At 39.0% G+C, this 16,959-nt stretch overlaps 1 protein-coding gene across 3 annotated transcripts in view; it reads right to left on the bottom strand.

Moving 5' to 3' along the window:
- Positions 1–16,959, bottom strand: part of Casd1 (CAS1 domain sialic acid O acetyltransferase 1) — a 56,347-nt gene that overhangs the window by 2,207 nt on the left and 37,181 nt on the right. Inside the window, 8 exon segments of one of the 3 annotated variants that reach the window (NM_001402046.1) lie at positions 46–138; positions 4,366–4,443; positions 5,247–5,387; positions 7,025–7,126; positions 9,263–9,342; positions 10,604–10,760; positions 11,571–11,690; positions 16,402–16,491. In NM_001402046.1, the coding sequence (NP_001388975.1) occupies positions 46–138; positions 4,366–4,443; positions 5,247–5,387; positions 7,025–7,126; positions 9,263–9,342; positions 10,604–10,760; positions 11,571–11,690; positions 16,402–16,491 (861 nt within the window). 3 annotated transcript variants of the gene reach the window in all.

Raw genomic sequence — 16,959 nt, 5'->3', positions numbered from 1 at the left:
CACATAGATGAATGCATACACTCAGCAAAATATTAGAGTACCAACCTCTAGTGAAATTTTTCCGAACCAAGCAAAAAATGAACTGTAAATAGAGCGGGCATATCCAGGGGTGTTCCTTATCAGGATGAAGGCTACGATCTACAAGGGAAACCCAAACAAGTAAACGTGAACAACACATTTATTTAAAAGGATTTGAGTGATGCTTTAACATTTATATTCTGCAATTTGATAATTTTTAATTGATAAATACTGGTAGGGCATTTTGATTAGAGTGGATCTAAGCTGGGATTCTCGACACATGATCTGTACAATGAAGAGTGGTGTGGTTACTAAGAGAATTGCTTTATTTTATGCATAACGAGGAACATGCTATTCACCGCCAACACCAGACTCTGTGAAGTTAACATACTCTGGCTTCACTCATGCAGTGTCTGCCCGGTGGCCACTCTTTCTCTTTGTATAGTTCAGATGCCTTGTTTAGGTTTGCATATGAAGGGTCCCTAAAATGGAGTCACACTGGTCAGTTTATGGCTGGCCAGATGGTCTATTGCTTGATGGGGCCTAGGAAGAGATAAGGATCAAAGGGGACACGCCTTCTCCTGGCCCTTCCTCTCCAGCTCTGCCTCTCCGCCTCATGGGGCGAGCAGCTTTGACAGGCCACATTCAGTCAGGGCGCTCTGCCTCACAACCCAGATGCACAGACCTACAAACTTCCATGAAACCCAGGAGATCCTGAGTTAAAGTCAGCCTTTTCTCCGTGAAGTTGCTTCTCCTGAGTATTTTGTCACAGTGACAGAAATCCAATGAACGCAATCCTTCCTCCACTGACAGGGATGTGTGTTTGGGAAACAGCAGGGCCATGAATATGGTCAGGTTGCTGCTGCAAAGCCTGAGAGATGACTTCATCCTACACAGCACTCATATGCAGTAGTTTTCTGTCTGGATTTTTACTCCAACATAATCTCCAGTTTGGGGGCTTCTGACTTGTTACCCATCTCCTGTATCTTTTTGCACAAGGTAGAACAGCCTTCCTTACATTTTTAAAATTCTAATTCACAGTTTCATAGCCAACAACCAGTTTATTAAGCAAAGTGCTATCCTCAGAATTCATTTTCTTTTCAAAGGAGCAAGATATTAAAAAAGAGATTGTATTTTTCATCATTATCTTTTCAAAACTTTCTCCTATCAAAGGGTTTGAATACCATTTAAACATAAGAAAAGAACTTCTATTGAGAGATGTTTACCCCATGCCTCACTCACAAGATGTAGGCATTCTCTGGAAAGCAGAGGTAAGGAGGTGAAAGGAGGCATGTGGCTAATCTGACTGGAAGGAACTCTCAGACACAATTCAACTGAGGGATACTTGTAGCAATGGCATCAGAGACCTATCACCCTGGCCTATCTGTGCCAGTTTTGGAATTTGAGGAAAGGGAGTTAACTTGGTTTGATTTCTCATCGACACAAATAGGGATGGGGAATGAAAACTTCTGTAGGTATTAATTGAGGCACACAGTGAAGATCTATAAAGAAACTTTTAGCATAGTTAACAGAATTAGCATTACACTGTTAGAGGCAAAGATCAAGAAGGGGAGACCCATGTCTGTTTATTGTGCTATTATAATTAGCAATTCTAAAATACTAGAAAGATGGATATATATGCATGCAATCCACTAGGCTGAGCAACAGGCAATCTGGAAGAGTACATAACAAGCCACTGCCCTCCTTTCTATCTGGTATTTAATAAGTAAGGGAAAGTGAAAAGTCAAAGAAATAATAACCACAGAGAGCACACTGGGAGGTCATTATATGCTTCAAATGAACATAATGCTATTTAAAATTGGGTTAGTATTTTAACTTCCTGGGTAGTATAACAATCATTTTCTATACATTCTTTATGGTTAATAGCAGTTCTATAGCTAGTCACCGTTAGAAATTCTTATCAAGTCTGAAAGGGAAAAACCACAAAGTTCAGATTCAACATCTGACACTGGTGAGGGGTACGCTCAATGGTGATATGACACTGGTGAGGGGTACGCTCAATGGTGATATGACACTGGTGAGGGGTACGCTCAATGGTGATATGCTTGCTGAGCACCTGCCAGACCTTGGGTTTGATTTCTTGCTACAACAACACACACTCACACACACACACACACAGAGACACACACACACAGAGACACACACACACAGACACACACACAGACACACACACACATACACAAACTCTCTCTCTCTCTCTCTCTCTCTCTCTCTCTAATAATGAGAGGGGGTAGGAAGAGTTAGGCTGGGAAATATTTTCAGATCCTAAAGGATTTGCCTCAGATATGTATATACTTTCATGACATCTATATATCTGTCTTTTGCTTTTTCGGTTTCTTAGGAGACAGACAGATAGACAGACAGACACCCTCTGCTCACGTGTAAGAATAAGCATGCAGTCAGGTTGGAAGGATGTGTCTATAACATTTCAAGTTCTTTGATGCTGTTAGCATTCACAAGATGGAACAAACAGTCTTAAAAAGAAGCAAACAGCCAATAAAACTAATGTTTCCTTGTCCATTCTTTTACCCTACAAGGAAGAAGCTATGGTCTTCTCACCAAGGTAACTTCAGATATACGGGCATGTGGAGGTGGCTAAGTGGGAAAGAGTTGGTATTATTCTGCTTGCAGCCATTCTCTCTGTCTGCTCTTCTTAAATTGTTCTGTCTGCTATATTGTGAGCGCTAATGTTCCCTCACCCTGTGAGTCACCGCCATGACATTTTGTAAGTCGTACAAAGAGCTATTGGTAAGTAGAGCTGTTGTCTGCAGAAGTAATAGAAATGGCATTCAGAGACATCACTGAACATTTCATTACTAATCGTGTCTAGAGGATGCCTCGCCTGTGCGCGCTGCAGTCCACAGAGCTGAGAATAAACCAAACAGTCCCTGCACTGAAGAACACTCAGGGCCTGGGAGACACTCCAAAACCTCTCATGACCGTCCGGGCTGGATACTCATCCTTTAGATTTTAAGGCCCAATTTCCTTCCAAACCCCTGCTCTTTCATCAGTAAAGGTTAGGAAAAACACCCATGATTTCAAAGCAATCATACCTACTGTTCGCACACTTATGATCATACCCTATAATGACTGCAACTGTCCTTCTGATTTGTAGGTCCAATCTGAGTCCTCAGTACACTCTGTCCCCTTTCGAGAAACTATCCCACACATCTTTATATCTCAGCTCTTTGAATTCCAGTTCCAGTGTCCTGTGTAAAGTTCCTTAAATGTGTCATGTTCCCTTGCCCGAGAGGGTCTTTCCAACTGTTTCTTCATTTTCTCTCTTCTCAGGAAAATGATCCATGATCCCTGACCCCACCTCCTTTGTCTTCCAACTAGGCCACATATATATTCTTATAAGGTATGATATACTTCTATTCATAATTATGTGATTAATATAATAACTTATTACAGAGACAGTCAGCTCTGTAAGGATAGAAACTGCTGGATCTGGTCATTGCCAGAACATCTAACATGCAGAATAATCAAAAGATTATTAAATGATTACAAAACACTGAGACAGATGAATCAATGTATACTGGTCCACATCTTCACTAAATCATAAGTTTTGTGAGAACAGGTGTCATATCTTGTTTGATACTTTTATTATTAACACGGAACTTAGCACAATAGGTAATGAAGTTAAACAAATTCAAGCAAATATGAAAAAGGCAAAACGAGAAGAGACTGTTGAAATGCTTTGTGTCTGATGTAATTGTTTGCAAATGTGCGTGTATGTGCCTGTGCGTAGGACAGATGGGTTGCTCTACTGCCCTTAGTTTTGTTTTCCTGCGGTATGTCTCTCACTGAGGTTGGAGCTCACCAATTCAGCTAGGCAGACTGGCCAGCAAGCTCTAGGGACCCTCTGGGATTTAGGTGCTACTGCTGTGCCTGGCACTGGGGATGGAATTCCAATCCTTGCACAATAAATGTCTCACCAAGTGAGTCATCACCCAGTCCTGGAGTTAACCTGCTCTAAGTTACAAATGCTTAAATGCATACTTTTCAAACATGAGCTCTAAGAACCCTTTGAGGGTGGTCTTAATATCTTTGTTACTGTAGAGAAAGACAAGGCTTGGAGATTAGGTAACTTCCCTACATTTTCTAGGGTTTGAACTCTTACCTCTTTACTTCTGAATACTATATTCTTACAAAAAATGTTTAAGTGAAAAGTTGTCTAAATCAAGATAATGCTTTGGAGCTGTGTGTGGTGGTAAATGCCATGATTTTATTGCCTGGAAGACTGAGGCAAGAGGCTCATAAGCTGGAGGCCAGCCTGGGCTGCACAGTATGAAGAAGTATAGAGAAAAGTCAAGAAAGAATTACCTGGACCACAGACACAGAAGGGTGGAGTTCGTTGCACTCTGCTTTGTTTTTGCAACTGCTAGCCCAGATGGAATAGGTCTAAAATAAGAATGCACAGTCAGATCCCAAACAGCTGACCCTTAAACAGACATGGCCTAGAATGGTTTAGTGGTTCTCTTCTTTACAACATTGCAGCTCACTCTGCTATAAAAAGTACTGTTAAAAGCTCTCCCCAGCAAAGGGGAATGCTAGAGGGGTAAGATGGGAGTGGGTGGGTGGGGGAGCACCTTCTTAGAGCACTTCTTTTACAAGTGAAATGTAAATAAATACAACTTCTTTTAAAAAGCTCTCTGGAGGTTCATTCACTTGTTTTAGTAGCATCAACTGCCTAAGCAGGGAAAGCATGGGGGGAGGGAGAGAAAGAGAGAGGGGGGTAGATATTTGGGCATTTCTGGTAATCTGGTCATCATCATAGACTGCTGGCTTTTCACATTAATGAGCACATGGAGCTGGGTGGTGGCAGTGGTGGCTCTGGGAGGCAGAGGCAGGCAGATCTGTAGTCTACAGAGGGGTTCCAGGACAGCCAGGGCTACACAGAGAAACCCTCCCTCCAATTCCCCAACAGGTAAATAGATCGATCAACTGATCGATAGACAGATAGTACATGGTATAATTTTTTCCCAAATTGATTTTAACTTTTAAAATTCTTATTTACTATACTCTCAGCTAGTATTCATAGGTAACTTATATATACATTCTATTTAGAACTTACATTAATTAGAAAAAATAACTGTAAAAAGTTTAATGTGTTCATTTAAACTACAATTAACCTTTATTTAAAGGTTAATTTTCTCTATCAGTTAAAACTTTAGAAAATTAGAAACTTATATTTTGAAACTTACCAAGAAAGACACTACTGAAACAAACAATAGAAAGTTGGAGATTTTGTTTGAAAAAAGAGGTTCACCCTTTCCTTCAGAAAGTATCTGCCGTCTCTGCAAAGCCAGATAAATGAAGGCAAACAGAGCCCCATGGAGGACGACCTGAGGAATACACAGAAATTGGTTTTGAAGAGCTACTTCTCAAATCCTAGAACCACCCTAGGATATGTAAAACTGTATTTATAAAAGCACGTGGCTAGAGGCTTAAGATTTCCGGGCGCTGTGAAGAGCAAACGTCTAATAGAGCCAGCACATGCTGGAGAGGGCCAGCCAGGAGAGCAAGCATCCAGCAGGGTCAGAGGCTCCTATTCAAGGCCTCTGCGTCGCACGCAAGGGAAGGAAGGCACTGATACCTTCAGGCACTGGAGACTGAACCGTGGGCTTTATACTGAGAAGCACAAACCCCTGTGCTGAGCTACATCTCCAACCTCAACAATACCAAACTCTTTCAAACATTCTCTAAAACATTAAAACATACTTTATACAATCAAACCAAACAACAGTCCCAAAACTTACATTTAGGAAAGTATGAATATCAAACAACATGGGGGGGGGGAAGAAAGCACACAGCTCTTTCTTTAAAAACCAAAATTATATAAATAACCATAATATGATTTATCACTGCAATGGACTGGACTTCTGTGCCACATCCCCTCCCCCAAAGACCCTCTCCTATGCTGAAAATGAATTCCCATGTGGAATTTGGAGTTTTGAAGTGGGTATGTGGGAACTGGTCAGGTCATGAGGGTGTAATCTTTATGAGCAGGGTTAGTGCCCTATAAAAGAGACCCCAGAGACCATTTCCAGTGAGAACATGGCCGCCCATGATCCAGGAAGCAGGCCCTCACCAAACACTAAATCTGCCATCACCGCAAACTTGGATTTCCCAGTCTCTGGAACTGTAAGAAATATGCTTTGTTGTTTGGGAGCCAGTCAGGTGATCCTGCTCTGTTTCAGTTTCCCAAACAGACCAAGATAAGCACATCCTAGCAGCTTATCTGCTAAGGCCCTTTGAGGCTTTAGCAGAGACATTTTCTTTGTATGTGGCTTGGAGATGCAATAAACTATCCTGGGAAGTAAACAGGAGTTAGAAAGCAGGGATAACACAGAATAGCTATCAAGGCATATTGAAAGATGGTGAAGGATAGAAAGAAAAGAGCAGAAGGGTAAAGTAATTAGCACTGACTGAGTGCTCTGCTAGGTTTACGTTTTGTTAGTCAAAAGTATCTGAACTATTTCAAGTTAAGTGTGTGGAGTCACTCACCATGTTGTGGCTGCTGCTGCTTTGCATGCCTATCACCAAATCTACACTGTGTGGAGCTTAATAAGCCCATTATAATAGTGGTTTTAGGGTTGAGAGCAGACCGAAAACACTTGGTTGCTCAGGGGTTTGCTTTTCTTTAAGACACACTTCCCAACATCAACATCTTGTGAAACTCAGGACATATCATGAAAATCAATGAATAGTGTTCTGAATGGTAGAGCACATATATGTGAACCACCAAAAAATTACAACTGTCAGTCAGAGGCCCCTTTACAGACAACACTTAAATTATTTCCCTGCTGAGAGAGATGCATACTTATTTTCTGCTGTCATGAGAAAAGGCTCATGGGTAGTCTGTTTTAACAAACTCTCAACAAGTTTCTTTGTATGAAACTAAGCAGAAATAGACAGGAGTGCAGATAATTTTCTAACACTATAATTTAAGGCATGAAGATATCACAAAGTAAATACATACGTAACGGTCTAACCTCCATCTGAACCACCATTCATACACACTCCCTTCCAGTTCAAAACATTTGGAAAGTGGCCAAAGAGAAAAGATCTTCTCAAACGCACCCTAAAAAAAAAAAAAGAATCCAGCCAGTTAGGTCAGTGCTCGCTTTGCAGGCCATTATCATCTATACATTGTTAAGCTAGGATTAAACAAAGACTATTCACTTTCTTAACTTCTGTTCAATTCTTTTGAAAACTTGGTTTCATTTCAAAAAGAGTAAATTTATTTTAGCTGTGGCCAAAAAATTTAATATTTTTCAAAAACAAAAAAACCTAGTAATTAGAAAATCATTCTATTAAGTAGTTTAATCAAATATCGAAAAATTCTTATATTTAATGGTTAGAAACACAAAAATACAAAACACCTCAGCTGATTAAGGTAAAAATTTAATTTATTTTCCTCTAAATGTCTTTAATTATCTATAATTATTACAGTTGAAAGAGCCCCCTGAATTAGTCACTCCAATCAGCCATCCCCAAATGCTATTACTAGCCACAGTTTCAAGTTCTACTCTGTCCAGTTAGTGAATGGCACCCTCTTATTAATGTGACAGCAAGAGAATGTGAGAACGAAGGGGTAGAAGTCTGGGGGACATTCCTGCACATTAATGAAGCCTTTCAAAGAGAACGAGTCCTTAGTATGGACTAAAGAATGGCAGCAAATTCTACTAAGGAATGCCCCATTGCTCGACCTACTGCAACAGCATAAAAAAGGATTACTAAGAAATGATTACTGCAAAACAAAGAGAGATATGAAGATAATACTTCAGACACTACTGAGTCCTTGTGTCAGAAGAAATTCATTACTTTAAGAAAATACAACTATTTACATTTCTCCACAATGTCAACTGCACATAAAAGAACTATATCAAGATTTACTCCACAGAAAACGTAGGTTCATTCTTAAGAATTGCAAAATAAAGCCCCCTGGATTATACGTGTATAAATAGTGTTCAAATATAGATATAAGCAAGCATATATATATAAAACATAACAGGTCTGGATCTATTGAATATAAGCATATAATCTTAGCAACTATATATGAAGAATATCTAGATATAAATGCATTTGTAATTTAAAATTTTATTTCTAATTGAAATATTTTATTATATTACCGATAAGAAAGTTATTGAGCACTGACTTTGGTGTGCTGTACAGTGAGCAGAACGAAGAGTGAGTGCTCTGAACTAGGTACTTTATTTTCCTTGTCTGGGGTCCACAATGACCCAGAGCTAGGGAAGTTTTCTCATTCTCAATATTTAATGATGGGTCAACTTCCCTTTTTCCATTCAAATGTACCCACAGAAAGCTGGGTATTCATTGTTACCTATTTCTTTATACATTATTTTATGTATCTCTCATGGAAAAGAAAACTGGATGCCATGAAGAAACAAAAATGTTTTATTATATACTTCTAAATATGAAAATAAGTACAAAAGCCTAAAAATGCCTCCCCGAAAGGTTCTGAAGAATTAGCTCATACCCCTATCCACACATAACAAAACGTAAATGGACATTTACACTTGAGGCAGCTTTATGCAAAATGGAGCATTGTAAGCCAACTGCAGCTTATGTCAGAGCTATAGTTATTCAAATTAAAATATTTTGTTATGAGTATCGTGATACCCAAATAGTATGTCTGCCTGATGGATTTAACCAGCAGATAACAGACCGCCATTCTGCTAAGTGTACAGAAAATCTCAACCATCAAAATAAAGGATATAAGGTCAGAAGTACAAAACTGACCCAAGTCCTGTAAACTAAGTACAGACGAAGTTCTCAAACCCTATGCACAATAAGTGCATTTGACTCTCTCAGTTTTACTCTGTGCACTTAAAGAAAAGCCAAGAAACAGTTTGATGCAATGCACAGTGCACGAACTACACTGCAAATTCTGTCCAGAGACTTCCGATCCTCACTTAGAGCATGTCTCCTAAGAGGCATTCAATAAATGTTTGATTCATCAAAGGTCAAGTCAAATGGATCTTGAACAATTGCCAGAGGAAGAGCTTACAATTATTCCTGTAACAAAAATAGTGGGAAGAAAGTAGACTGGGTCTCAAACAAGTACACTGAGCACTCATGCCAGTGACACTTAGGTCATTAAAAATGAGGCTAACGAAAGACTCTAGCTCTCCTCACATACTTAGTAGACAAACTTCAAGACATTGTAAACATAAACTGAGAAGACCATACACACCTGAGAATATGCCAAGAAACATATGCACAGCAGCAGAAAGGCTAGTTTCAACAGTAAGCCGAGATACCAGAAACCATTTCCTAAAAGAGAAAATATGCAACATACAAAGCAATCTAAATATTAGTGAACACACTGCGGACACTGTTTAATGTTTTTGTATTGTGAATGTTTCTCAAAAGAAGCCTTGAATCTGCTCTCTGTAAACGTGTTTAGGGCATAAGTCAAAGGTAAGGCAAAGAGACCAGTGGTGGACCACTGTGCGGGAAGCGGCTGACAGGGCTGACTGACAGCCCTCACCCCTGCACATTACGGGAGATGCACACTTCCGGTGCCTCTAGGATGCAATTACACCCATGTACTATCGAGTGTTTCAACTGAGTATACAACTATCTGTTCAATGCAATGTTCAAACTCAGGCTAAATACTAGCATATGTAACACTGCCACTGCTTAAACATAAAGTTCCAGGAGGTGTACACTCCCTAGTCGACTAGATTTAACCACAAGGTACATTAACATATGCATACTTCAACATACATGTTCCAAGTTTATGCATTTTCCTTAATGTACTGTTTCTATAGACAAACTGTATTCTAAATCTATAGACTGTCCAGAGATACTAACAAGTTTTAAAACTTTTCTGAAACTTATTTAACATTTTAATGAAACTTAAAAAGAAAAATTTATTAGCAAGATTAAAGTTGAAAGTCAAATACAGCTTTAATATTAGAACCAATTCTCTATTTTTTTAAAAATGAAACCTAGAAAATTTCATTTGAATGACATGATCATGGGGAAACTACATTAAGATAAGCAGCTGTGGCCTGACTTGAACATGATCGGTAAGATCAGGATAAGGTTGGAAATGTCAACCTTACAGGTAGGGAACTGGTTCCTTATATGTAAATACGCTGACAATAGTACCTAAAGAATTGTGCAGAGGACAAACTATAAACGCATTGAAACATGAAGGCTTTGAGAGTACATGTCTACTCAGACTCTCCACATAGATAAGAAACCACACAAACAGAGCACAATGTGGGAAGAGCCTCTCACCCACATGGCTTCTGCCTGCTTATACCTTCACTACTCTGCTGTATGTAGGGCAGCCTGACAAGTGCCTTCCTAGTAGAGGAAAACACACACTCTAAATGTAAACCAGTGTTCTGTAGTGTCCGTCTGTAGTAAGCTATCTGGCTGTATTAGTTTAGAAACAGTTGTAAAGCAAAAATCCTAAAACCACACACACTACATCTTTTAGTGAAACATAGCTTTAAACTAACAGGAAATCTAGTCCAGTGATAACATATATTTATTGACATCAGTAAGTCAGTCTATTTACCATTCGCCTTTTTCTGGGTTACTTGTGGCCACAGTGCTAAAGTGATATATATGACCATGAACCACACGGTGACCAAGGGGACAAAGTAATAGAATTGATATGGTCGATCCATTACGATACATAACACCACAACCAGGAAATTGAGACGAAATAAGACCTATGAAAATGGAGAAGAAAATGGTTTTCATTCACAATACACATGGAAAGCAAAGACAAATTTACCTAAATACAGTAATATACTTATGAGTCAAATAATGACTTTACAAATGTATTTTACCAATCCCCAAAGTTTCGTTGGCCCCACAATCACTAAAGAGGCTGATATAAAACATTTTTGCATTTCCTAATGAAATTGCAGTAAAGAACCACCCGAGCTGTCCTGTGCCTACAGGTGCCATTTTTTTAAAGAGAGGGAGGAAGAAATCACACACCGCCCGCCCTCCTAGGCTTATGTTTTACAGGCAGAGACTCAGTTCCTCAAGGAAAGCTGGATGTTGATTTGCCCATTAATATCATTCAAGTTTTCAAAAATCTTTGTGATTTCCTTACAGTTGTTTGGATACAGTTTGAATTTATCAATAGAATATAGAGTGTGAGCTGGCTTCTCTCAGTCCTGTCTGCTGACTTTGTCGCTCTGGATAGAGCTTTTAGCCCCTCTGAGCCTCTCTTCCCACCTATGATTGAGGCTACCTCAGGGTTGCAATAGAGGGAAAGTAGTGTTTAGAAACTGCTTAGCAAGAGGCAGAAATCAGTACGTATTAATTGATTCTTCCAGCCCTGGCACTATTACACATGCATCTAGGTTCCATTTTCCTCCCACCACTAAAAATGTCTTTCAAATTACTAAACACTTAACACAAAAACTTGAAGATGATATTTCATAAATCCTAATGACCCACGACCTCAAAGTGAGAGAAAGTCATATTTATACTTTCTTAACAGACAGAATAACTGCCTGCATTCTTACCTGACATACTCTATGAATTCCGAAATCTCCTTTGATCCAAAAGTAAGAGAAATGCCCATACCCTGTCTGAAACAGATACGCAGCCACCAGAACGCGAATGTGCATGTACACAGGCAGAAACTGTTGGCAGAAATAAGCAGGGACAGTGTGTGACGACGTGACTACAAAAACCCATTAGACATTTGGAGGCATAACTTACTGCGTGCTCTCTCTCTCCATGCCCTTCCTCGGGAAAGCATCTCATTTGGAACTCTGTCACCCTCATGGCTCTCTGCATCATGCCTAGGCTTAGCCATGCCCACTACAGTGTTCTAGAGACCTCCTCTTCACAACTGAAACACCATACATTTTCACCTACCAGGAAGGTAGTGCCCTCCTTTCCACATACTCTGTCACCCCATCTTTAGAGTGTGGCTATGTCTCAATATAACTAATTAATGCCTTTAAAAGCTTTGCAACCCCTGAACTTCACTGGCTTCTGTTTTACAGCTACCTGGTCGCCTCTGCAACTGTCCAGCCTTAACGGTGCTTAGAGTTATAAAATAAGATAATGGGAATGTCCCAAATGATTCTTTGTAGGATAAAATAACTTATGTGCATACATACCTTAATTAGATGTTAAGGCCTAGATTATATACATTTTGGAATGCATCTCTTTTCTTTACAAAGGACATTTTACTCGAGAAGGAAAAACAAACCCCAGCAAGAACCTTTGAACCTACAACACATACACATGTATGCCTAGCCTCTACTCTATCCAATCTGATAGACTCTGACTCTGAAGATGGGCAGTCCCATGCTTCCTTGTCATCTATCTTCTGTGTGATGTCAATGCATGCCCTGGATCTCCTTCTAAATGCAGTTGTGTTCCTGGAATCCTATCTGCAAGCCAGGAGGTGGTGGTGTCTGTAATCTTAGCGTTTGTGAGGCTGAGATTGGAGGGCCAGGAGCTTCCATAATGAGAGACTATTTAAAATACCCAGGGCTAGGGCTAGCTCAGTGGTACAGTGCTTGCCCAGCATGCTCGGGGCTTCGGGCTCCACCATAGGCATGCAAAATCTCCAAATCCTATTTTCAGAGTCTAGTAAAAATCTTAGTCTTTATTTCTCCCAAGTCACAATAGTGGAAATGATCTGCATATCAGTTTTTATTAATTGCATTTCATCATTAGTATTTTTCTTCTCAATGTCTTACGTTGTCATTAAATGAAAAATTCTAAAATGCATTAGAATCACAGACCATAGAGAAGAAAAGAGGAAATTGAGTGTTGAAAAAATCCTTAGAAGTTAGCAGACACAAACTCATCTTTGTCTACTCCATTCTTGAATGGCAGCTCTGGCATAAATCTGAGTTGTTTTTTGCTGCTGTTGATTTTGGAGACAAGATTTCTCTGTAGTGCCCTGGCTATCCTGAGAGATCTGCCTGCCTCTGCAGACAGGTTTGCACTATGTGGTCCAGGCTGATCTCAAATTTATAATCAATCTGTTTGTCTCAATTTCTTGGTTATGGAATTACAGGTGGAGACAATCACACACAGGAGTAAGCGTGCGCACATGTACACACACACACACACACACACACACACACACTTAAAAAGAACATGCGCATTTGAGTGCAGATGCCCATGGAGATCATGACAATAAACTGGATCTCCTTGAGCTAGAGTTACAGATAGTTGTGAGTGACCTGATATAGATGCTAGGACTGGACTTGGGTCCTCCAGAAAAGCAGCACTCACTCATAACCACTGAGCCATCTCTCTAGACCATAAATGCTTTTTTTTTTCTTTTTTCTTTTTTTCGGAGCTGGGGACCGAACCCAGGGCCTTCCGCTTGCTAGGCAAGCGCTCTACCACTGAGCTAAATCCCCAACCCCTCATAAATGCTTTTTAACAGCAGAAAACTATACTGTTAAGACAGTCCACTCCATCATAAGATGGTCACTAACGGCTATAAAGCCCCCCTGTAGTGTAAAGTTGCAGTACAACTATTTATAAAGGCTGCGACCTCTGCATTTCACAGCAGCTTGTCCAGTAGAAGTAAAGAGTAAATTCTCTAGTAAATTTTAAACATGGCTTCTAGAACCTTTATAGACAAAAAGAAACAGATGAATCCAATTTTAATAAACATATTCTATTTACTTAACTAAAATATTTTAAAACTATCATTTAAACATGTTAATGTAAAGGCCTTATATAACATCTCTCATAACTTTTGACTCTACTATATATCAAACCAATAGAAAAGCTGCAAAAACAATACAATGAACACAAATAGACTTGTAGTCAAGTGTACTCCTAAATATTTTACCATGGATCTTGTTAGAAAGACAGCTCCTTACATAGCCACATTATCATTATGATGGCCAAAAAACATAATATCAATAGAATAGTTTCTGCTATATAATCCATATTTAAATTTCTCTGGACATTTCTGTCTGCTGAACATAGTGGTTCATGTCTGTAGTTTCAAAAGCAGAGGAAGGAGGATAATGAATCTAGGGCCAGCCTATGCTATACAGAGAGCTCTAGACCCACCAAGTCTACCCATCCAGACACTGTTTCAAAGAAACAAGGACTGAGAAGTAACTTAGCATAGGATACTGGCCTAGAGTGCGTGAGTCTGTGATTCTAATCCCTGACCCTGCAAACAATGAATCACACATTGCATTTGACTGTTATAACACTTTAGTATCTTTTAATACATAGTTCCCTTTTATCTTTCATGTATCTGACTTCTGACAAAATTTTAGAGTTGAAATTATTTGAAAGTTCAACTTCATTAAAGAGCTAGGCCAACTTTCTAAACCCTCACGGTCTTTCATGAAAATCTCAAAAAGGAAGGAAACCGCAAAATGAAGCACAAAACCCTTGTGTACTGCAGATGCCGGGCTTGCCGCTCTTAGCATTTTAAGCGCATTTGACATAAACTTTATTTAAGTCAATATAATAGTTCTTTTAAAAAAGAATGCTTATACCAATAAGTACCATCAGCCTAGGCTATTTAATAATTCTGTGAGATTTTACCATATTTTCCCTTGTAGCATGAAAACACAGACATATTTTATTTAATATACCACAATTGGACAATTAAAATACTATGGCAGTTAAAGTTTTAACTAACATTAATTTCTCAACTACCCATGAATGACAGCCCCAAATAACTTCTAACCTACATGAACAATGCTTTTCCAGTGAGGATACAGGTAATTTTTAACAACAAAATGTGTATAACAGAAGTGGGACACATAATTAATCATTACAAATGATCTGCTAATGAAAATTATGTTCTTTCAGAACAGAGTCGTTGTTTTTTCATTGTAAATGAGAATGTATTGGGAGGCCGTCTAGGAAGATGCATTAAATGCTGGGTTGGTAAATGAGTATACTAGAATGCCAAATTGCCTTCATCTTTTTACGATGTAATTCCTTTCTGGAATCACTGAATTGAGGAACTTAATCTGCCATTAATTTTTTCCCACCTAATTTCTTAGAAATATCACCACTTAATATGTCAGCAATTAATTACATTTCCAAATGGCACGTTCTTAAAACAAAGCACCCCTCCCCCTATTAACTAAATCTTTATTCATACATCAGAGGTGTTTCCAGGCTCCAACATTCACCTCTTCTTATTTCCCAGAGAATTGAGGTGTTTATGCCATGAGTCCTAAGCCATCTCCCCTGACTGGATTTTCTTCACCGTCTAAGCTTTACTAGCTGCAGCTTAAACTTACAGCTGCAGGGACCATAGAAATCTCAATGCTGCTGCAAGGACACATAGCACAGGTGTGGAATTTCAGAAAGGAGCACATTTCATTCCTTTGCTCTCTGACTTCAAGCAAAGCATCCGTAAAACTCAGAAGTTCAACTGCTTTTAATTTTCTTAGAAAAAATTCAGTAATAATATTTACACTACTAATTGCTATCCTTCAAGCACTTTCTTCTCACTTGAATTTATCAAGTCAAATACTAAATATTTATAGATGAGTTTGGGATAAGCAACAAAACAATAAAACAACTTGGTACTTCACACATTATGAATGCGTTTCTAACTTTGAATTCTAAAACATTTTTCCCGTGAGTCTGCTGTCCACTGTGAAAGCCACGTGACAAGCAGCTGCCAGCTTCACCCACGGAAGCTTGTTCCCACTGGGCGACAGCTGGCCTGTCTTTAAAACAGGGACGACTATAGTCTTCTTAACCCTCCCATAGCCAGGCCAATCCAGACTCTCTTTCCTGGGAAGAAGAAAATGGTGAGGGCAAACATAAGTTTTTAAAATATAAAACTAGCGGGGCCTGGAGCGATGGCTTAGTGATCAGGACACTTGCTGTGCTGAAGAGAACCTGGGTTTGGTGCCCAGCACCTATATCAGGCAGCTCCCAACTGTCTGTCAGTCAGGCTCCTGGGGAGCCAACGTCTCAGGCTTCCACCGGCACTTACACTCATGGACACATATCCAAATGCAGACACACGATGAAAAATAAATCTTCAAAATGTTTCAATATAAAACTAGTTAACCAAAGTTCTTAAAACACAGTGACAAATAGGATATAAATTTGAATTCTTTTGATCGTAAGTAGCCTATTCTAAATCCTTTGCTATTTACAGAGCTTCCTGATACCTTAGCTGTTCAACAAGATGATATAAGATATTGGCTATTTCTATAGTATTAAGGACAAAGACATATAAAATATAAAGTCTCTCTCTCTCTTTTTTTTTTTTAAAGAAAATTGACTTGGCTTTTAAAATGGTAGACTTTTGAGAGACTTCGGGGAACAGTTGGGTGAGTGGCTTTCTCTTCGCTCTGAACTTGGCCGCCGAGTACTTACCGTGCTGGCCCCTGAGATGTGATAGATGAGAATCACCAGCTGCATCCAGCCCTTCCATTCATCCGTCTGCTCTCTATTTAACACTTTCGTCTGCATGAGGGAACCAAGATCCATTTGAAAATCTACTGGGAAGTAGTTATTTGGCAAAATACATTAAGAATGTATCACTTTTCTTACAGTATTTAAAGCTAATGTGAAAACCAATGTCAAAGAATCATGGTTGGGGAAAACTACCTCTATTTCTTGCTAAAAGATATAATAAAAATTTTTAAATGTAGATCCAATTTGAAAGACAACTATAATGAGATCTTGAGGACTTCAGGTGATCCTTCTGATTTTGCTTCAAATGACACTAAAACCATAACAAATGTATTTATAGGTATAAAAAATAGCATCCTACAATTTTCTTTACAAAATTGTAGAATTTCAGGATTGAGAAAAGATCTTACAGCCCTCTTATACTTTCGCTGACAGATAATGTTCCATTATTAGAATTTATTTTCCTTAGCACACTCTTACAGGATATGAAGAACTGATTAATCATGTTCATAAAAGAGC

This window comes from Rattus norvegicus, chromosome 4 (assembly GCF_021556685.1).
Source record: "Rattus norvegicus strain SHRSP/BbbUtx chromosome 4, alternate assembly SHRSP_T2T, whole genome shotgun sequence".
NCBI classification, from domain to species: domain Eukaryota; kingdom Metazoa; phylum Chordata; class Mammalia; order Rodentia; family Muridae; genus Rattus; species Rattus norvegicus.
The sequence above is the reverse complement of the archived record's forward strand: the minus strand, read 5'-3'. Positions and strand labels throughout refer to the sequence as shown.